Source organism: Delphinus delphis, chromosome 10 (genome assembly GCF_949987515.2).
Source record: "Delphinus delphis chromosome 10, mDelDel1.2, whole genome shotgun sequence".
In the NCBI taxonomy this organism is placed as follows: Eukaryota; Metazoa; Chordata; class Mammalia; order Artiodactyla; family Delphinidae; genus Delphinus; species Delphinus delphis.
This window is the reverse complement of record NC_082692.2, coordinates 22,669,328-22,691,200: the sequence shown is the minus strand read 5'-3', so window position 1 is coordinate 22,691,200 and position 21,873 is coordinate 22,669,328. Positions and strand designations below refer to the sequence as shown.

General features: G+C 46.6%; 2 protein-coding genes across 2 annotated transcripts in view; one reads left to right on the top strand and one right to left on the bottom strand.

Moving 5' to 3' along the window:
* The window catches only part of PPP1R10 (protein phosphatase 1 regulatory subunit 10), a 36,707-nt gene that overhangs the window by 13,358 nt on the left and 1,476 nt on the right, over positions 1–21,873 (top strand). Inside the window, exons 2-19 of the mRNA XM_060023361.2 lie at positions 6,934–7,461; positions 13,753–13,871; positions 14,548–14,634; positions 14,781–14,916; positions 15,332–15,383; positions 17,413–17,490; positions 17,639–17,812; positions 18,019–18,124; positions 18,225–18,337; positions 18,826–18,926; positions 19,166–19,313; positions 19,388–19,546; positions 19,649–19,895; positions 20,058–20,121; positions 20,227–20,421; positions 20,576–20,651; positions 20,881–20,994; positions 21,160–21,822. Coding sequence (XP_059879344.1) covers positions 13,765–13,871; positions 14,548–14,634; positions 14,781–14,916; positions 15,332–15,383; positions 17,413–17,490; positions 17,639–17,812; positions 18,019–18,124; positions 18,225–18,337; positions 18,826–18,926; positions 19,166–19,313; positions 19,388–19,546; positions 19,649–19,895; positions 20,058–20,121; positions 20,227–20,421; positions 20,576–20,651; positions 20,881–20,994; positions 21,160–21,822 — 2,620 coding nt within the window. The 5' untranslated portion in view covers positions 6,934–7,461; positions 13,753–13,764. The remainder of the gene's footprint in view (positions 1–6,933; positions 7,462–13,752; positions 13,872–14,547; positions 14,635–14,780; positions 14,917–15,331; positions 15,384–17,412; positions 17,491–17,638; positions 17,813–18,018; positions 18,125–18,224; positions 18,338–18,825; positions 18,927–19,165; positions 19,314–19,387; positions 19,547–19,648; positions 19,896–20,057; positions 20,122–20,226; positions 20,422–20,575; positions 20,652–20,880; positions 20,995–21,159; positions 21,823–21,873) is intronic.
* MRPS18B (mitochondrial ribosomal protein S18B) lies at positions 161–6,177 on the bottom strand. Its single transcript, XM_060021560.2, has 7 exons — positions 5,998–6,177; positions 4,711–4,819; positions 4,511–4,608; positions 4,037–4,105; positions 2,637–2,703; positions 1,311–1,370; positions 161–728 (listed from the first exon to the last, which is right to left on the bottom strand). The coding sequence occupies exons 1-7, from the start codon at positions 6,175–6,177 to the stop codon at positions 433–435; spliced, it is 879 nt and encodes a 292-aa protein (XP_059877543.2). The 3' UTR covers positions 161–432.

The window sequence follows — 21,873 nt, the reverse complement described above, 5'->3', positions numbered from 1 at the left end:
ACAAGTGATCATCACATAATGGCACAACTGCTCATCCCAGGTGGCTTCTGGTCCCAAGAGTGCACTGATCGGACTGGCTCAAGCCTGACCACTCCTCTCCCCACAGCAGCACCCACTGCCCCGCAATCCTCCATAGCATTCATCTGAAATGCAGCCCAGAGACAGGATACAGCTTTATTGTGGAAAAACCCAGTTGGCACAGGTCTGGAACAGTAGCAGAATGTACAGCCTATCTATTGACAACATATAGGGGCTGGGGCTTCCGATACACGTCTGCACTGCCCTCCCTCAGCCTCAGATGTATTTATCCCTTTCACCAACAATCATTTCCTTTCTCTGGCCCTGGGCCTGCCACTGGCCACAATGTAGACAGCTCTTCAGGATGAAATACTGTGTAAGGGACCCTCCGGCTCCCTTCCTAGTCTACAGCTCCTACAGAGCAGTCTGGGGGCCCGCCTGCTCAGTGGAGGAGGCTTCAACTGAGGCTGTGAGGGGCACCTTGGGCATTGACTCAGGTGGAGGGCCACTTTCTTCTCGGAGATGACCCTGGTAGAGCCGACGAAGGCGGGACAGCTCTCTCTCTGGTGGTTGTTTCCAGTTGTACCATGGGTACCAGGGGTCACCTGAAACCAGAGTGGGCGCTGGCGGAGTGACACTCACAGCTCCATGAGAGGTACTGAAGTCAGGGTCCCGGGGTTCAACCTGGGGAATGTGGTAACTGAGGAGACCTGGGGGATTAAAAAAAAGAGAATGCCAGGGAAGGGAGGACAGGTACTTCAGATTAAGACAGATAATAAGAAAAATGACATATAAAGGGAGGGAGGGACCAGTCAGAGCCACTGGGTTCATTTATGCATGTGGTATGCTGCACAGAAGCAACTGGCCAAGGGGGCAAGTGTGGGCTGACATGCTGCCCAGACTCTTGCCTGCCAAGCTGTGCAGGCCTGTGCCAGGGCTATGAAGCTGCATCTGCCCTAACATAGGGGTACCTTTTCCTAATTTGTGCAAAAGTGTCATGGAGCCCAGGGTCAGAAATTTATACAAAGCTCCTATGATTTAGACATGGCGTTGGGGCAACATTTATAAAATAAGAAGGCAGAGAAAGAGGAAGAAAAAGAGGACAGGGCAACGACAAGATAAGAGACTCAGGAGAGGAAACAAGGGACAGTGGAGTGAGGAAAGAAGAGATTCTTTGGAAGAACATGAGTGCTACCTTCTCAGATAGGTGGGAACATTTATATCCACCCTCCAGCCCTAAGTCACCTTCCTTATGCCTAACAAAACTGCGCTGTGCCCCTTCTCATTCTTACCATGATCCCTGGCTTTCTGGATGGCCTGGGTCAACTTCTTGTGTTGCTTCATACAGACCCCTGTGAAAAAAGGTAACTCAGAGATCATTTTATAAGTCACAGTAAATGAAGAACATAACTGCTTCTACATGGTGATAGAGGCTTAGATTTGGAAGACCTAGCTCTACCTGATGACCCCATTCCCCTGACCCCTCGGCAAGGCTTGGTTTCCCCTTCTGCCCAGTGGGAAGAACCTTCTCTCTCTCTCTGCAAACCAGGATGAAGACTTAGGAGGGTCTAGCCACTATAGAGAAGCCACTTAACAGTAAAGGTTTCAAGACAGGGAGCAGAACACAATTCAAAGGGCAAGTGTGGTTAGTTAAAGGGCTGAGTTGGACAATCCACAGAGAAAGATTCAATAAAGGAAGAATGGATTTCAGATCTGGGCAAGACGATCTGAGAAAGTAGCAAAATAGTCCCTTCAGCCTTTTACAGCCTGACTATAGAACTCTTCTTAAAACTCCTTGGGAATTCCCTGGTGGTCCAGTGGTTAGGGGCTCTGTGCTCTCACTGCCGCGAGCCCGGGTTCAATCCCTGGTTGGGAAACTAAAATCCCACAAGCCGTGTGGTGTGGCCAAAAAACCCCACAAAAAACCAAACTAAGCCAAAACAAAAACAAACTCCTTGACAAACCAAACTCCACCAATCATGCTACCACGCCACAAAAGGGTGGATTCCGATTATTCTTTGCAAATTTATCTTGCTTTGGAGCAGGGGTTGGCAAAATGTTCTCTGTACAGGGCCATATACTGGAGGCAATGTGGCATATGTTTTAGGCATATATTATAGTCTGTCTCAGCTCCTCAACTCTGCCACTGTAGCCTGGAAGGAGTTGTAGACAATATGAAAATAAATGAACATGACAGTGAGCCAGATTTGGCCTGTGACTATAGTTAGGGAATAGATATAATCTTGAATTGGTGAGTTTACGCCAGATTTGGGAAATCTAACTGAATTGTCAATGGAATAAAAGTAAGGTCAATTTATGAGAAAGCCTTCCGTAAAAGTGAAGAGACCCTATAGAAAGGAAACAATCAGCACCACTTACCTTTTAACAGTTCCATTTAGATAGTTTGCTTATACTGGTACTCGCCTGTATCTTCTGTTCACATGTAACTGTTTTAGCGTGTGAGTATCCCCATTAGGCCAAGATTTCCAAAAGGTTCCATCACGTTTTTTAGGCCATTAGTAGGAACCACCAAATAAATACCTGTTGTCTGTCTTAATAAATATAAGAAGTGCTGTAAGGAAAAGCTATTCTGGTGGTGACAGGGATGATGGGCTGACCTGTATATGGAGCATGGAAGATGATACCCGTGTGGGCGCAGACAAACTGTTCCAAGAGCTTCACATTCTGTAGGAAAAAGTGGTGGAGAAACAAGAGAGAGGGAAGGGAAGGTAGCAAGACGATTAGGGACTAAAAGTGCACAATCCCTGCACACCCACACAAATGACCTTGACCCTTCTACATCTCTCCAGGTGCTACTTTCCTTCAGGTCCTGGTTTTAGCCCCATCCCTTTACTGAACACATTCTTGCAACCTTTTTCCCTTTCCTGGCCTTCCAACCATTTCACATACACATCCTACATTTTGTCACTGAGACTCACATAGAATTATCTTCTGTAGGGGTTAGGTTCTAAAGTCAGTCCTTCATGCAACAAATTAGGGACAGTCTGTTGGAAAATCCCTGAAATCACCCAGAAAATGTAGTACGTGTTATAATGTACATTTACAAATTATTAACTTATATAAATGCACGGTATATGTAATGTATATGTTTACTAAAATCAATTTTAGAGATTTAATTATTAGAATGACTCCCAGCCAGTAATTAATCACAGGTGGTGAGACTCCCAAAGAGAAAGCAGGTATATCTGTGGAGTGGAATGGCAGGCAGAGTCAGCTGCACTCTTCAGTCTGTAATCTTTCTCTCTCCCTTAGTCATGCAATTTGTTATAAACTGTATACAAATGATTATAGCCTTTTTTTGGTAACCAATTATACACAGCTGAAATTGAGAAGTATCTTCTGGACTCCTCTACAACCTGTATCAGAAGGAGCCTGAGAGCAGTCAGACACCCCCATCTGCTGACTGACTGACCCCTGAATGCCCTCTGACTTCTCTGACGACCAGCCATTCAGCTTCTGCCCTAATACCTTGTAATACTGCAAGCTCGGAAGGGCACTTTTCCATTATCATCTTTATAAGGTTTTTGAATACTTTAAGGAATAAGTTCTGTCCTTATCACAATGAAGGTTTTTTGAAAAAATAACTAGATTATACCTTGCTTCATGTATCTGCCCTCCAGCCCCAAGTCTCAGCATGCCACCAAACATCAACATGACAACGAAATAAAGAAAATCTCCGGAAAAAACTAGTCCAATCTACTTGCTAACAACTGTGATTGATATAAATAAACCTTTGGGCATTGCCCTCACATTAGAAACAAGCATTTCTCTTGCCAAATTAGACTGTAAATTTCATAGACAAGGGATGAAACTTTTTAGTAAAACCCTTAGTAGAACGCAAAAGGCTGGAAGGAGGAATGTTTTTATATTACCAGAAAGTCAATACAAAATGGACTTTAGGGGCACCAGGATATGAAGAGCGGGGCACCTAAGGTAATCTCTTTAGCATTGCAAAAAAGGCTCCAAGTCTTTATCCTAGAGAAAAGATTCTCCTTACCCTAAAGTCAACGTGCAACTTCTGATCCCGGCAGATGGGGCAGGGATTCCCAGCAATTTTATTTCCACGCTGTAGAGAGAAGAAACTGGCAGGTGAAGCTGTTCAAAGCCCTGTCAGAAAGAGTGCTGCTGGGGACTTCCCTGGTGGTGCAGTGGTTAAGAATCCGCCTGCCAATGCAGGGGGACACGGGTTCGAGCCCTGGTCTGGGAAGATCCCACTTGATGCCGAGGAACTAAGCTCGTGCACCACAACTACTGAGCCTGCGCTCTAGAGTCCGTGCTCCACAACAAGAGAAGCCACTGCAACAAAGAGTAGCCCCTGCTCCCTGCAACTAGGGAAAGCCCGCATGCAGCAACGAAGACCCAATGCAGCCAAAAATAAAAAAAAATAATTAAAAAAAAAAAAGTGCTGCTGCCGCTGTCACTATGGCCTCCAGCCCCACTCCACATCCACGTGCCACACTCAGAAACTCACAATACATGTCTTTCGAGTCCGCTGTGGGGGTATTCCACCTTTGTGGTTGCGACGGTAGTCAGTCCAGACCGGGCGAGAACCATAGCGGTTCTGGTATTCTGAAATGAAAGACCATACAAGTTTGGGTGGTGGTGATGGGCGGGTCTCTGTCCACTTATTTCAGACCTCACTTGACCCTCCCCTTCCCCATTTAGAAGTACCTTCTGAGTCCAGATATTTCCAGGGTTCATCCTTATAAGGGGAAACGGGAAGTGGGAGCAAAGAATCGTCCTCAGCGGGGGCTTTGGTGCAAAGAGTCTGGAGGGGAACCTATAAAAGGAAGGGCAGAGGCGAAATGAGACAATGAGTTCAAGGACAAGACCTGATTGGTTTGCTGCCCACACTTCAGGGAGAAAGGGGAAGGCACGCCCACTGTGTAAATGAAATACAGCAGGAATATGCTGTATACGGGAGTAGCATTTTGTGGGAGATTAAGTTTACATCAACAACGACTATCCCTACCTCCAACTGGATCTTGAAAGAAAAGGTAACATTAGAAGATAAACTACTAGCACAGGTGACTGGGAAGCAAATTTATTTGAAAAGACAACTCAAAAACCTGGCACGTATAAGGCATTCATGCTTTCTGGGATGAACTCAGTCTACTGGAGGAAAAGGGAGAATGTCCATCTTCTTGGAATTAAGATGTGTGGCAGGAAGGGGATGCAAAGGACACGCGAGTCTCCAACTCGATCCAATCCAATCACTCAGTTGCCCAGCCTTCTAAGAAGTTGAAGGTCAACATTCCATATGGCAGAACAAACTTAAGTCCTAACACTACCTCTAAAGCTACCAGGCCTGTAGTTAACTCTGTGGTGACCCCTGTCACCAGTTTTCAGTCCCACTTTAGGGAGTGGCAGTTGGGCAAGCCTTCCCATCTCACCCTACCCCACCAAGAATCTGCCCTGCCCATAACCTCCAGGGTGGTGAGTACGTAGGCTGGAGGGAAAACTCAATCCAAAGTTAAGCTCTCATGTATGCTTTGATAAGAAACTGATTTAGTGAGATAAAGAGCCGAGTAACTGGTCCCAGGTCATGAGAATGTATCCTGGCTCTACTGGAAGATGGTAGGGCTGGTAGAAGCTAGTGTCCCTCAACCCAAGAACACTCCCTGGCATCGAAGATTTAGACACCACCTGTACAGTTAATAGTTGGTTTGTGTATGGCCAAGAGATCCGTTCCACCGCCTAATTATTCAGCCGAGATGGAAACGGAAGAGGAGGACATCCAACCCTTGCTCTTTACTCTCGACTCGAGATTAGAAAACGTGCGCTGTACTGAGGAATGAGAAGGGAAGGAGGAGGGTGGTGGAAGCAAAGGGTTGCCTTGACAGCCAAGGCAGAAGCACTTGGGAAGGCCTCGGCTCCTGGATTCCCAGCAGTGGAGCGATGACCGCGAAAAGGTACAACCAAATCTGGCGTTGTACAAAATGTGCCCCAAGGAGTTACCTTAACTCCGTAGGCACCTCTGAAGGGCGAAATGCTAGGAAGGCGCCTCAGCAACACGTTCAATATGGGGGCAGCCATCTTGACATACGCATAAAGCAGGAAAAGCGACTGCGCATGCTCCAGGAAATAGATTAGGGTAGGGCCAAGGACGACCCCGCAGTGCGGAAGGCGGCAGCGCATCTGCGTCAGGACGGAAGCGTGAAAGGGGAGCTGTAGGGAGAGGCCAATTTCAACTGCGTCACTATCGAATTCGGCCTCAAAATTGCATTTTTGCTGAACCAGCCAGTACGACTCTTAGATCGCATTCTTACAGTTTGTATTTTAAGCAATTTTGAAGTCGATTTTGACCGAGATCCTCTCACTGCGCATGCGCCGGTCCGATTCTACCAACCCTTGGTGAGAAATGATCTCGAGGGCGGAAGTGGTGGAAGCAGAGGAAAGGGAGGTGCTAGGCCGCTAGGTCAAGCGCACGCTTTCGGGGGCCAGGAAGGAGGCGGAAGAGGGTGCCCAGGGGAAGGGGCTGAGCGAAGGTTAAGGCAGGATAGCCAATCAGCTGGCGAGTTGTCTTATTGGTTGCCCAATGAATTCACGCCCCGCGCACAGTCTCTCGCCGCAAGGGCGTTTCACTAGCACGTTTGGGCGCGTTGGGCGGTGTCCGGATATAAAAGACTCAGCCCGAGCGGGCAGCCGCCATTCTGGGGTTCGTTTAGAGGTAAGTCTCGGCGTTTTGTTGGTTGGAGGGTAAAATTTTACTGGGACAGTTGGCCTAGGAAATGGGTTAGGCGAGGGCTCGGTTGAGAGCCGTGACTCTTTTTAAGCGGCTGTGTTCGGGATGGGACATGGAGGTGTTTGGGGACAACAAAGATTGTACTTTTGGGTGTTTAAGAGCAACCCATACTGATTATATCTTTCTCCCTTGTGTTCCTTTTATCCCAGGTTTGAATTTTCTCGGAGAAAGACGGGCCGGCCACGAGGAGAAAAGAAACAAGCCGCAGCAACATCTAAGCCCTTGAAAGGATCCTGAGAGAGGGGGGAAAGGGAAAACAGCAGCCACCAGCCCAACCACTTGTGTCTTCTGCCCCTTCCCACCTATCTTGCCCACCCCACCAGCCCACGCTGCCTGGGACTTGAAATCTGTGGCCGAAGGACCGTCACCACATAACTTCAAAAATAATCAACCACCCTCCCTTCCCAAACCCACCCAAATTCACTCATCCAGCGTTTACTTTTTTTAATCCACTCAGAACTTTTTTTCTACGACCCCCCCTCCCTGCATGGAGTTGGGTGGGGGGAAAATGAATACTGAGTTGGCCTTTATTTTTTTTAAGGAGACTTTTTGATCCAATGAGGCCCCCCAAATAATTGAGTTTTGGGTCCTGGTTGGTTGTTTTATTTTTTTTCTCCAAAATTTTAACCCCCTCCCCCCCTGAGCCCGAGGTGCTGACGTCGCAAAAAAATTGGATAGTAAGTGTCGAATTTTCAAAAACCAGCCTTGCAACAAGAAATCAACGTTTCCCTTTGTGAAACCAAAAATAATGAGAGGAAGAAATGAGACCGTAGAACAAATAGAGAACTGGAGAAGGACCGATCCGGTCACTTAATCTCCATTAAAAAGGGCCTTTGGGTCTAAACAGTGTTCTCTCTCCCCTACCACCTGCCTCTTCCCTGCTCTGCTGCAGGCTAGGAGAGGGTGGAGGGAGGGCCCGCAACTTAAGATTTTGATGGTTAACCCTTGGTAATCCAGCCAATTTCCAGACTGCCAAAGCCATAAGTGTTTGCTTTTTATAAGGAGGTATGGTTACCTTCCTCTCGTTAGCAGCAGTCTTCAAAAGGGTTAATGAGCTCACATACAAAAGATGGTGGATTTTGTGGCCCAGAAGTCCCACTTCTTTGTGTGTGAGACAAGCAGGGCGCCTTTCAATTTGCCAGATTAATAAGCAATCTGTACATAAAGATTGCAGGGTAAGGAGATGGGCAGAGAGAAATAGGTGGCTATGACTTTTTAAATGATTGTTAACTCTCAATTTTAATGTAATTTGTTTGGGGTATATTTGTGTGGTTAATACAGGTGGCAATCTAGGAATAAAGATTGCAAGACACTTAATTCAGGGCAAAATATAATCTTAGTGCCAATACATACAAGATAATAGTTGGGGAGGTAAAGAATGTCTTGTAATTGTTGCAGATTGCGTAGGTTATTTAAAAGCAAAAAAAAGTGATTAACATTTTAATTTGATACTTTTTGGTGGGGGGAATACAGTTAAGTAGAGGGTGGAAAGGTTGGGGAAATGTGGAATTCAGGAGTATAATTTTAAAAGCCATTTAGTGCAATTGAATGCTAGCTTTCTAGAAGATTTGTGTCGTTAAAAGGAATTTTTTTCTTCCCTGCTTCAATATGGCGACTTTCTTTGTCCTTTTGTCTTCCAAGCGGCGTTGCAGGTTGTGTCTTGACCCATTTTTCTCCTGTCCTCCCACCTCAACCCTATTTGTTGAGAGGGGTCCAAGTCCTCCCCCCTTTCCCTTTATAGGGAGGATGGGGGTGTTCGACAGTAGCAGGTTGAACCTCAATTGCAAATTCAGTTCTTCCCCGCAGAAAATTGTTCTTTTTAATATTTTAATTGCTTTTATTTTCACACTGCTCTTATTCAAAGTAGGTCAAAGACTATTCAGGATGGGGGCTGCTTTTTGTTTTTTGTTTTTTTTTTACTAAAAGGTTTTTTAATGTAAAAAGCTACCGGCAGAGCCGGCATAGCTTTTTAAGTTTGAGTTCTCTTCTCCGTAACAAGATGGCGTCCCTGCCTTGTTGTTTTTCTCCCCCTTTTGCCATCCAGAGCTTAGGGCCGCCCTAGAAACTTGGTCAAGGGGGAGGAGCAGCATTGAAAGGTGATGTAATCAGCTTTCTTCCTCCTTTCTCCACCCTCTTCAAACTCCACCCCGAGCAGATGCCTTCTGGACTCTTGTGCACGCTGCTGCCAGACAGGAAAAGCCATTTTCCTTATTTTCTTTATAACCTTTTATAGCCGTTATCTTAAAAGGAAAAAAGCTTATAGGAATTAGGTCTTTAAGCTGTCCGTCTCCTTGGGCAGTTCTAGTTTTTGTATTTAACGATCCCGAGTCTGTTGCTTTTATTTTCACCTTCTTTCATCACTACTGCTTGGAATTTTTCCCCGCTTCAGTTGCCAGGGGTGGAAACCAGTCAAACAGCTGTACTTTAGGGCTGGAAGCTTTTGAGGGGAGTGTGTGTGAGCGTGTGTGTGTCTTATGTGTGTTGGGGGATACTGGAGGAAGACACAAGGACTTGTGAATGAGTAACTGGAATAGACAACTGGGGCCTAATGACACTGAAATGTGCCGTTTCTGCTCAGGAATCAGTCCTTGGGCCTCTTGGCATTTGGTCGCTTTGTATGATGAGAATCTGGGGGAGAGTGGGTACTTTAGGACTTTCTTCTAAATCGCCCTTATTCCCGCCTCTGGGTTTGGGGGTAAGCTCTTTGTGTTCAGTGCTGTATCACGTTCTCCAGTTGCTTAGCTCCTGTACATTGGTACTAGGATGAGAAGTGAATCTTTAGGAAAGGAGGCGGCAGTTGTAAACTCAAGGCAGGGGGATTCAAGCTACGGTTTCTGGTAAGCAAAACCTTTCTGGTATTACATTTCACAACCTTCATTTCTTTTTTCCAAAGAGCCACCCTTTTTGAATTTCTTTTTCCTTCCCTTCTGAAAGAAATTCCTTAAAAACAATGGGGAAATAATGTCCTCTTCGTTTTTCCACTTGTGCAGTGCTGTAGCAATTGGTGCATGTTTGAAAGCCATGCCCTACCTGAGGGTGGTATTGGGTGTCCTGTCCCTTTCTTACCTTTCTTCTTCCAACTTTTTCAAAATCAAATCTTTATCAGACTCTCCATATACTTTTCATTTTTTAAAGTCCTGCCGTGAAGCGTGAAGGTTCTAGGCAGAATTGGAAAGCCATTTTGTACAACTGTTCTGTGGTGACTTGGTGAGACTTTAGGGCTAATTTTCTACTGGGTATGGATTCTCAAACTATTACTTGTGGATTGGATGGGAGGGCCTCTTCCACATGTCCTACTGACCACAAGTTTTTTATCTTTTAAGCAGTTTGCCATGTGCCTCTGCAGCATACCTTCCTTGGGAGCTGAACGTTCTACCCACTGGGGTTCCTGAGCTCTAGTGAGCAGGGGATTATAATAAAGAAGATCTGCATTAACATGGGAGATGGGAAAAAAGGTCTTCTAGGGAAACCACATCCATCCAGAGAACGTCGGAGAACCTGATCCTTGTAGTTTGTGGCCACAGTTCTATGCTGGGATCCTGTCCTATGAGGGCAGGGGTGGGGGGTGACTTTACACCCTTATTGAAAGGCAAATAAGCGTTTGGGAAGGGCATGTGCTACCAGGTTTTGGAGTGATTTTGAGGGGGGGGCGGCTTACTACTTGAAGAGAGGTGCGACCTTGTGAATCACGTGAGAGACATAATTCAGTCCACTCTGGAGTCAGACTAGGAAATGCCTCAATTACCCTGGAAAGGAAGGGGGGAATGTAAGCTACAAAGCACTTCATTTCCAGAAGTGCTAAGACCTCTAAGTGAAGGTAAACTTGGACGGACACCTTCCTCCTTTGTTAGAAGATTGTTGTGATTGTTTTTAAACTCGCCTAGAATTTTTGTCCTGAACCAATTCAGTTCTGTTTCATTGGTGATGGGTATGGAATAACTTTAGCCAAGCTAGATATTTTTCACCTTATTTATTTTGGAGGCAGGAGTTGGTGTCACTTCTGGACTTAATTTTATCTCTGGTAAGAGAAAATTCCCCGGTGCCTTGTGTCTGCACGTGTCTGCCAGCAACATGCTCCATAAGGAGAGCCCAGCTTTAGGACAAGGTGGAGATGACGCCAGGGGTTGCTTCCCCACCGCCACCCCGTATGTTCTGCCTTCAAGGAAATTAAAACATATCATGCCCTGGATTATTTTTGGTTTCAGAAAGCTTCCTTAAGCTTTCGTTCCAGGCTCCAGATATGTTAATGACAATTGGTCACTGCCCCTCTTTCCCTGGTAAAGTCATTTGCCTTTTCTCCTGTAGGGCTGTGCCGAGAATTTAGGCTCTTCATTCCTTTCCACTTGAGTGCCTTGGAACTTCTTTCTAAACGTAATGACTTCAAAATACGGAAATAGGTTGTAAAACACTTGGGGTCCTTAATTTTAAATGAGTGAAAACTAATCTGCCTGGAGGAAGCCGTCATGAGAAAAACCCCTTACATCTTAAAACCACGTGATTGGTGCTTGTGAGACAAAATTTATAGTTTTGTTAATATATTTCCAGAATGTACATAATAGGAAAACTGCAGTGGAAAATGAATATTTAACATTTCTTCTGCTTTGTCTTCTAGTTTTCCTTGACTGTTAATGTCTTTTATTCTTGCTGCTTGTGAATGGGGAATTAAAAAGTTGTCCCTGGGTCCCATTCCCAGCAGAAGGCACTGGACAGAATTTAGCTGTGTACTCGCTGGTTTCTTTTCTCTCTGAAGATGGTTATTCTCTCTTGTCTGCTGCCCTCTTAAGCAAAGGAACATTTGAGCTCAGGTGACAAATTTTGTTTCTGAAGGAAGTAGGGGGAGCAGGCCTGTTGACTTAACTGGTAGGTGGGTATGCAAAAGGGACTTTTCCAAGGTGCTGTGTATTCAACTGGGTTTGAATCTGAGGGGCCAGCTGTATTTAGGGGACATTGGTTGGAAGTGAAGTTAGTTTAATTGAAAGCTTTTGGTCAAATTGCGTATATTTTCTTTAACTGATTATATATTTTATTATTTTGGATTCGCTCATTGCTGTTCCAGTCTCCAGCAAGTGGGAAATCTATTTTGTGTATCCCTTTATTGTATTTCTGTCCTTACAGTGTCTATACTTCACTTTATAGTGTCTTACTACATGGGGAAAATTCCTTTATCCCCATGTCTGTGTCTCTGTGTATAAGAATCACCACACTTAAGTGGATTTGGCCTGTGGACTTCTAATTTATCTGGTATTGGACTTGAATGTTTTTTCCTCTGACCTTAGGTTCTACCTGTCCTCGTGGAGATTCCAGGGCAGCAGCAAAGCACAGTTAACCCAGACTTGCTCACCTCTCAGTATTTCTTACCTTACCTCCTCTCCCTGTATTCAACCCACAGGTTATGGTCTCAGGAACCAAGTTCCCCCCATGCCTCTGCCTCTTCTTGGCCTAGGTTGTTAGACCGTGTAAATGTAGAAATTTATTGACTTTTTTATTGTGAGAATTAAAAGGTTGAAAGTGTTATGCTTGTTTTTCTCTTTTGGCTTGAGAACAAATAGAACTAATTAACATGATCTTATAAGGAACCTGTTTTCTGCAGAAAATATAATCATCTTTGTAAAACACTGATTTTTTCCCACCCTTCTGCCTGGCTCATGTGTTTCATCTCTGTACTAGATGCGGGATTCAGGAGGCTTTCTTGCCTGCTTCCTACCTAGTGTTCGTCTTATTTCCCAAATGTCGATATTACTAAGGTGGCTTTCTTTTCTGCTTCTCAGAAGCCAATGTTTAGAGGCATTGTGGATAAAAATCCTAATCAGAACCATATTGATTCTAAATTACCTCTCTCAAACTTCAGTTCTGGCCTAGAAATTGTTTCACGTGTCTCTGTCCCGTAACAGCTGTGTTCAGCTTTTAATTAACTCCTTTTCTAACCTAGTCTAAAGCAGCTACTTAAAATTTAATGGCATTTTGCCAGCTTCTAGTTTTATTTGTTCCATTCTTTTTGGCTCCATGGTTTCTAATTTCAGGCTCTCCTTGGGGATCTTGGGTGGTGTTATGATTTAGGAGGGACTAGGAGTCAGATTCGCATCTTTGCTTTTGAAACCACAAACCAATCTTGCCCTTAACTTTGAAACAATAAAAACTCATGCAGGGTTTGGTTAATGAGTGACATTTTTTCAAGGCTTAGGAGGACCTGCTTGATTTTCTTTGCTCCATTTGTCTCTCTTTCTGGGAGCCACCCCTAACTCCCATAGGTGAGAGGTTCTGTTTTCAAGTTTTGTTTCCTTCTCTTTTCACCTACAACTTTAGAAGATTGTTTACTGGTGCAAGCAGAACATATCCTGCTACCTGTGGCAGTTGACTTTTTTTTTTTTTAATAAGCAGGTTCTTATTAGTTATCCATTTTATACATATTGATGTATACATGTCAATCCCAATCTCCCAAGTGGTTGACTCTTCATGGGCTAAGATAGAAAGGAGTTGACTCTTGGAAGACAGCCCAACATCCATGATTGGCCCAGTTCTTATCAAGCTATAGGTTTGGTGTTTTTTTTTTAAGCTCGATTCATTAGCAACTAAGGGGAAATGGGACCTGATAAGCAAAAATGACTTGGAGAGTTGAGTGTTTGTTTTGGGAATGTGAATCTTAGCTCTGATACAATCTGGTGAAGTTCAGCTGTCCTGGGAAGGATGTAACTGGGAGCGAGAGGAGAGGTGCTGCCTCAGTCCTCCAGTCTGACTGTCGTCCCCTTCAGTCACGTATTAACACAGTGCTTCACTTGCCAGGGCTGTTTTCTCAGTAGGGACAATTGTCTGTGTTGATTTTTCTTACCTAGATAATGGTGAGTGCAGTTGAATGTAGATTAAATAATCACTAATAATTTGTCAAACAGAGATAGAATTTATTAGAGGGCAACTGCGGCTGTCCTTGCCACCCATTTATTCTGTGGGTTTGTTTTATCCTCTTATCTTAGAAAACCTCGATCATGGGTTCGGGTCCCATAGATCCCAAAGAGCTTCTCAAGGGCCTGGATAGCTTCCTTAACCGAGACGGGGAAGTCAAGAGTGTGGATGGGATTTCGAAGATCTTCAGGTGAGTCTGTACCCTTTGAATTCGTTGTGAGTGGAGAATATTTTGTGTTGTAATATGACTGTAATTAAGGTAGATAGCAAAAAGTGTTCCCTAAGAGGAATGGGAGTCAGTGGAATAGGATTCAAATCCAATTATGTTAGAACTAGTGATAGGAAAAGATGACCCCTTGGTCCCCAGTCATTACGGCATCTGGATATTTGGAGATCCACAGTCCCAAGGGAAGGAAGGAAGCAAGCAGGAGTGTCAGGTGACAGGATTCTTACTGTTTTGGGTTGCATTCTGCATGCTCCAAATGTCATTTTCCTTCAGGGATCCTCAAGTTTTCCAGGAGAAAGCGAGTGACTAAGCCAGTCCGAAGAGATGGTAGTTGAAGGCTAGGGCTCTTCACCTGGAAGCAGAATCAAATGTGTCCTGTGGGTTAGAGAAGCAGTGACACTTAAAACTCCTCAGATCGGAGACTTCAGTGCATCTCCTCCATTGTGTTCCATCCCTCTGGGTGTTTCCACATCAATCCTGATCCACCCCATCCTCCTAGGGGCCTGTGTGATCCCCCCACACTGTAGCGAAGTCCCAAGTCATCAGGGATCTCGAGGTACTCCCGCAGATTAGAGACGTCTGCTCAAAGAAGAGGTGCTTTCGGGCTGCTTCATTTCTAACCTTGACTTATCTCTTACAGTCTGATGAAGGAAGCACGAAAGATGGTGAGTCGATGCACTTACTTGAACATTCTCCTGCAGACCCGTTCACCAGAAATATTGGTCAAGTAAGTGGGGACCTGGGTGGCTGGGTACTTAGAAGGCGGGGGGAGGTGAGGCACGGGGTTCCTGGGTTATTGCTGCGGGACTAGGAGGGTGGGGTATACTCCCAAGACCCAGGAAGGGCATCACAGAGCCTCCTCCCTGCCTGCAGGTTTATTGATGTTGGTGGTTACAAGCTTCTTAACAATTGGCTGACATATTCAAAGACAACCAACAACATTCCCCTCTTGCAGCAAATTCTACTGACCCTGCAGCACCTACCACTCACTGTTGACCATCTCAAGCAGGTACCTTCAGTCCTTACAACCCTGGTTCTTCCTTTTTGGTTTAGGCTAACAGATGAAAAACTCATATTGACTCTGATGTGGCTACAGTCTTGGGCCTGTGAGGTAGAATGGTAGAAAAAAATAGGAGTTTGGAATCAAGATTTGGTTCAAATTTATGTCCTTTAATAGGTGTGTGACGTGGGGCACTTATATATCTGAGCCTCAGTTTTTTCATTTGTAAAATGGGAATGGTTGAACCTACCTAAATGGGTTGTTTTAAGGAGTAAGACTACGTCTCCAAGGGCTTTGTAAGAGAGAAGGTCTATCTCAGTGTTAGTGGCTGTTAAGAGGTTGTGCGTTTGTGGGAGTGGTTAGCTCTGAGTGGGCTGCTTTTCCTTCTGGCACTTACCATCCTGCTGCTCCCTTCCTTTCGTAGAACAACACAGCCAAACTGGTGAAGCAGCTGAGCAAGTCAAGTGAGGATGAAGGTAGGGGCCAGTCCTTTCCTCTGTGTCCTGGGCCTTCTTCCGTTACTTCCACTCAGTTACCTTCATTTCTTAAGATCTCTTGGTGTAAAAGCCATACACTTAAAATTCTTTGGGGGAAATAGTGTCATCCTAGAATGTCTCGTCATCATTTACTTCTGTTTCTCTAAATATCAATAAATAGAGCATATTCTGGGACCCTCAATGTCTATTTTCCTAACAACAGGTATGCTCGTTCTACCAATAAACACCCTGCTGTAGGGCATGGGCAGAATCCTGACTCCTGGAGTATATCATAGCTTTGATAGCAACAGATTCTTTCCTTTACTAAGACAAAGGGTTTTGGAGCTCCTGGCAAGGGCCATACAGTTCTGGCTTGAAGACAAAGCCTGGCTCCAGAAAGTCACAGGCTTTTCTTTAGAGAAGAAAAAGGTTTATATCCAAGAGTTAACCCAAAAGTTTTACACCCAAGGCATAAACCAGTGAGCACAAGACACTGGTTTCCCGCAAGTGAGCAGCATTGTAGCAGAGCCAATCCCCGCTCTTTGTCTATGGGGAATGGTATGCTAGGTCCCTTTGGAAAGTTTAGCTAGAGGAGAAAACACTGGGAACATTTTCCAGGATAAAGGATCACGATTTTATTTTAACTCACAGTATTGTTTAAGTGAAAAACATTCCCTAGCTTTCCGTTCTTTTAGTTGTATTAATTCTGTTTTTAGGTCCTTTTATATAATGAGCACTTCACTGTTTTTCTGACATCTCAGAGTAGCTTTGTAGGATAAACTGTAACACAGAAGATCCCATTAAATCATTGCCTATCTTTTGTTTCTTCACTGAGGTATATTGGTCCTTGTTCCAGCTGGCTTAATTGTGTTGCCGTCTTTGAGTATAGGTTTAATTATTATTCTGTGCTTCCTTTAGATACTGAAATTTGTACATTCCTTATTGACTGTAGTTAAGTTTACTGGACCATAGATAGTATCGATTGCTTCAAAGAGGTTTCAGGATATTCCCCCACTGGGCATTGGGGTTCATATTGCATTAGGTATAGGAGTTGGCAGTTGTGTGACTGTTTTAAAAAGTTAAGTTTTAATATTCTACAACAATTTCATTATTAAATCAGCCCATAGTGGAAATGTTGGCAAGAAGAGAGGTCCCGTAGATAGATTTTATTTGCCAAGTACAGAAGGAAAGAGCTACAAATGCATTTTTCCATATATTTAGAAATAAATTCTGTTTTTTATCTTTATATTCTCTGACCATCTTTTTTCTCTAGATAAACTCTGCTTCCTTCATCCTAAATCGGTTTGTTTTTAAGTTCTTTTTTCACTCTTGCAACATTTAATTGATTCTTTTAAGAGCTGTCATCACTAGTGACATCCTAGGAAAAAAGTTTCCCTAGAAAATCTTTTTTTTACGAGGATCTAAATCTGCCTCCTTGAAATTTTTAAAATCTGGTAGCCCTTTGGATACTTGAACCCCTCTGCCTTTCTCCTTATTTTATTGTAATAAGTGGTTAAGGGAAGAGCATAGGCACTAGGTTCATTCTGCCATCTTCTAGTTTTGTAACTTTAATCTCCATGCTTCTGTGTCTTAAAGGGAGATTAAAAATGTTCAGGTTGTGGGCTTCCCTGGTGGCACAGTGGTTGAGAGTCCGCCTGCCGATGCAGGGGACACAGGTTCGTGCCCCAGTCCAGGAAGATCCCACATGCCGCAGAGCGGCTGGGCCCGTGAGCCATGGCTGCTGAGCCTGCGAGTCCGGAGCCTGTGCTCTGCAACGGGAGAGGCCACAACAGTGAGAGGCCCGCGTACCGCAAAAAAAAAAAAAAGTTCAGGTTGTAATAACAATTACATGAGATGTATGCAAAGCACCTGGTGTAGTTTTTACAACATACTTTAATAAATGTTCCTTCTTTTTGCCCCCCCGCCCCACCTGGTGGCATCAGGGTTGAAAGTTATCTGAATAGAGGAAAATTCCATGATTCAGTGTATCTTACATTATTTAGGCATTTCCCCTTTCTCTCACCTGCAGAGCTCCGGAAATTGGCCTCAGTCCTTGTTAGCGACTGGATGGCTGTGATCCGCTCCCAGAGCAGTACCCAGCCTGCTGGTAAGCAGCTAGGCCCTTTATCCCTTGTATTTCTTTCTTTCCCACTGGGATGTGGCCTTCCGTGCCCCTAACCTGCTTTTTACCTCTGACTGACAGTCTTTCTCTTTATCTAAATAAAATCCTTTTCTGCTCTGTTTTTCCACAACAGAGAAAGATAAGAAGAAACGGAAAGAAGAGGGAAAGAGTCGAACCACCCCTCCTGAGCGACCGTTGACTGAGGTGAAGGCTGAGACTCGGGCTGAGGAGGCCCCGGAGAAGAAGAGGGAGAAGCCCAAGTCCCTCCGAACCACGGCGCCCAGTCACGCCAAGTTCCGCTCTACCGGTAAGGCTGCCGTCTGGCCTCTGGAGTGTCTGTGGGTAGGTGCACAGCCCGGGCCTTATAGTGGAAGAGTTGGACTTAATGGTACGATAAATCTGGAGAGTGGGTGGAGCATTGTGGGAGTTTATAGGGCTTGATGAAGGTTAAGGGAGGAAGAGTCAGGAGAGTGTGGAGTGAGTCCAGCCCCAACACCATGTCTTCTCCCCCAGGACTAGAGCTGGAGACCCCGTCTTTGGTGCCTGTGAAGAAGAATGCCAGTGCAGTGGTGGTTTCTGACAAGTACAACCTTAAACCCATCCCCCTCAAGCGTCAGAGGTATGGACCATGTTCTTGGTTTTTGAATGGGTTGGGTCTGTGGACATGAGGGGAAAAGAGGGGGCAAGTCAGGTGTTGTTGACCAGTCCCTTTCTAACAGTTCCACAGCCGCCCCAGGAGATGCTGCACCCCCTGCAGAGAAGAAATACAAGCCACTCAACACAACACCCAATGCCACCAAAGAGATCAAAGTGAAGATCATCCCGCCACAGCGTGAGTCTAAAGTGGGGGGATGTGCTTTGAACTGAGAGCAAACTTTTTTCATGGAAATGAAGCGTTTTCCTCCATTTTCATCTGGTTTCTTGGTGTCCTTTAATGTTTACTCCCCTGGAACTCCCTTCCTAGGAGTCCTTGATAGGATTGCTTAGGAGTGATTTTAGAGATGAAGTAGGGAGGCGTGCTGTTCAGTGACTGGTGTGTGCGCTCCCAGCCGTCACGTTCATGGAGGCTGACTTTGTCACTTACCTGAGCTCTGATTCCTATCCAAAGCCACGCTTGCCTGCCTTTAAAAGAAAGATAGAATAATGACAAGGATTTCTTGTGTGAATCCTCCTACATATGCTTCCTGGTCACCTTGAGCTTATTGTGTCCAAAGTTGAGGCAGGGTCTCTATTGGCCAATTTTCTGCCCAGATTTTGTCTATAGGAATAGCATTATTAAGGAGGTCTGATGATTCCATTTTATGCTCTTTTCTTTTGTAGCTATGGAGGGCCTGGGCTTTCTGGATGCGCTCAATTCAGCCCCTGTTCCAGGCATCAAAATTAAGAAGAAGAAGAAGGTGCTGTCACCCACAGCTGCCAAGGTATGGGTGCTGTGCAGTAGGTGCCAGTGACCAGGTAGAAAAGGTACAGGTGAAGGAAGGGCCCAGCAGCTAGGATGCTCGGGGAGGACAAGAGTTGTGTCTCAGATGTAGACTGGTGGCAGAGTACTGTTAGAGACAGTCTTCCTTTATAGGAACTGTTAGGGGATCTTGCCAAGGACCCTGGACTAATTGCCTTGCCTTTCCTGTCAGCTCATTAACTTCTTTTTCTTTCACAATAGCCAAGCCCATTTGAAGGGAAAACGAGCACAGAACCGAGCACAGCCAAACCTTCTTCCCCAGAGCCAGCACCTCCTTCTGAGGCTATGGACACAGAACGTCCAGGGACCCCAGTTCCCCCTGTTGAAGTCCCAGAGCTCATGGATACTGGTAAGTCTAGAAACTGGTTCAGGTTTCGGGGTTTTCTGAAAGGAAGGATCTGCTCTGAAACTACTTGTTTACAGCCTCTTTGGAGCCAGGAGCTCTGGATGCAAAGCCAGTGGAGAGTCCCGGAGATCCTAGCCAGCTGACCCGGAAAGGCAGGAAGAGGAAAACTGTGACCTGGCCTGAGGAGGGCAAGCTGAGAGAGTATTTCTATTTTGAACTGGATGAAACTGAACGAGGTTAGAGATCCAGTTTCCTCTATAGTAGGTGGGGTATAGAGAGTTTAAAAAGGACTTGGTTGGGCTTACCTTCCCTCTTGCTTTTTTTCTCCTTGGCAATAGTGAATGTGAATAAGATCAAGGACTTCGGAGAGGCAGCTAAGCGAGAGATACTGTCAGACCGACACGCGTTTGAGACGGCCCGGCGTCTGAGCCATGACAACATGGAGGAGAAGGTGCCCTGGGTGTGTCCCCGGCCCCTGGTGCTGCCCTCGCCTCTTGTCACCCCTGGAAGCAACAGCCAGGAGCGGTACATCCAGGCTGAGCGGGAGAAGGGGATCCTTCAGGAGCTCTTCCTGAACAAGGAAAGGTGAGCAGAATGGGGTTCACTTCCTGAGGTATTGAGCCCTTGAGGGGAACGTGCCCTGGGGTAATTAGAAGGGGGGTGGGGGTTAGGAAGAAAATCAAGGGCTTGAATAAATAATTTGACTGTCACGCTTTTTTTTTCTATCGCCTGCTGCATTCCTGACAGTCCTCACGAGCCTGATCCTGAGCCCTATGAGCCTGTCCCCCCCAAACTCATCCCCCTAGATGAGGTGAGTTACGTGGTGATGGAGGCTGTGCTTGGCATTGATGCATCTTTCATGTGAGACTGGCTCTTTATCCTTGTTGGTCCTGATTGTTCTGTCCTGTCATTTCAGGAATGTTCCATGGATGAGACCCCATATGTTGAGACCCTGGAGCCGGGGGGGACCTGTGGCTCACCCGATGGGGCAGGCGGTTCCAAGTTGCCTCCTGTTCTGGCCAATCTTATGGGAAGCATGGGTGCCGGGAAGAGCCCCCAGGGTCCTGGAGGAGGAGGCATCAATGTGCAGGAGATCCTCACCTCCATCATGGTACGAGCCTCCCTCTTCTTCCCCACTGTCTCCATTTCTCCTTACTCCCGTTCTGCTCTCCTTCCCACTTGCTTTCTCGTCGGGCTCTCCCTTCTCTGCCGGGTGTTACCCTTATTCTCTGTTGACCTTGTCCCTTAATGACCTTGCCTCACAGGGTAGCCCTAACAGTCATCCCTCAGAGGAACTGCTGAAGCAACCAGACTATTCAGACAAGATCAAGCAGATGCTGGGTAATCCTCAGGGCCAGCCCCGGGGCCTGGGCGAGGAGGCCTGCAGTGGAATTGGGGGAGCAGGGGTATTGCCACTAGGCGGCAAGACATGGGAGGGGAAGACTGGACAGAGGGCAGTGCTCTGCCAGGTTGGTCTGAGGGGGTCAGCTGGGCACGCCTAAGCGGGAAGACGTCATGCCGCTCTTCTAGAATCGTCTTGCTGACTGCTTCACTCCTTTTTCATTAACAGTGCCTCATGGACTCTTAGGGCCTGGTCCCATAGCCAATGGTTTCCCACCGGGAGGCCCTGGGGGCCCCAAGGGCATGCAGCACTTCCCCCCTGGACCTGGCGGACCTATGCCAGGTAGGTGGTGAGTGAGAGGTTAGAATGGGTTTGTCTGCTTGATTTCGGCCTGGTAACTGTACAGGATTGACCAAAGCCGGGGGTTGGTTTGGGTTGGGAGATGGCGGTCCCTGGGTGCAACAGGTAGCTGATACTGTCTCTCTCCCTTTTTTTTCCCCCCAAAAGGTCCCCATGGAGGCCCTGGGGGCCCTGGTGGGCCAGTGGGTCCACGTCTCCTGGGTCCCCCACCCCCTCCCCGAGGGGGTGATCCCTTCTGGGATGGCCCAGGTGACCCCATGCGGGGTGGCCCGATGCGTGGGGGACCAGGTCCGGGGCCATACCATAGAGGCCGTGGTGGCCGAGGCGGGAGTGAACCACCTCCTCCTCCTCCTCCATTCCGAGGGGCCAGAGGAGGTCGCTCTGGAGGAGGACCTCCAAATGGAAGAGGGGGCCCTGGTGGGGGCATGGTCGGAGGTGGTGGGCATCGTCCCCATGAAGGCCCTGGTGGGGGCATGAGCAGTGGCAGCGGACATCGTCCCCATGAAGGCCCTGGCAGTGGCATGGGCGGTGGGCATCGCCCCCACGAAGGCCCTGGCGGCGGCATGGGTGGTGGCAGTGGCCATCGTCCTCATGAAGGCCCTGGTGGAGGAATGGGTGCTGGTGGTGGACATCGGCCCCATGAAGGCCCTGGACATGGGGGGCCCCACGGCCACCGGCCTCATGATGGCCCTGGTCACCGAGGCCATGACCATCGAGGGCCACCCCCTCATGAGCACCGTGGCCATGATGGCCCTGGCCATGGCGGAGGAGGCCACCGAGGGCATGATGGAGGCCACAGCCATGGAGGAGGTGAGGATGCTCCCTGTCCCCCATATGGCTCTTGGTGTCCCATTACAACTT

Excerpts from the sequence above, each read along its gene's own strand:
- MRPS18B (XM_060021560.2), bottom strand. The coding sequence starts at position 6,177 with ATGCGCTGCCGCCTTCCGCACTGCGGGGTCGTCCTTGGCCCTACCCTA. Across the intron at positions 4,106-4,510 it reads GGACTCGAAAGACATGTATT|CGTGGAAATAAAATTGCTGG; the intron begins GTGAGTTTCTGA and ends TTCTCTCTACAG. Across the intron at positions 2,704-4,036 it reads AGTTGCACGTTGACTTTAGG|AATGTGAAGCTCTTGGAACA; the intron begins GTAAGGAGAATC and ends TTTTTCCTACAG.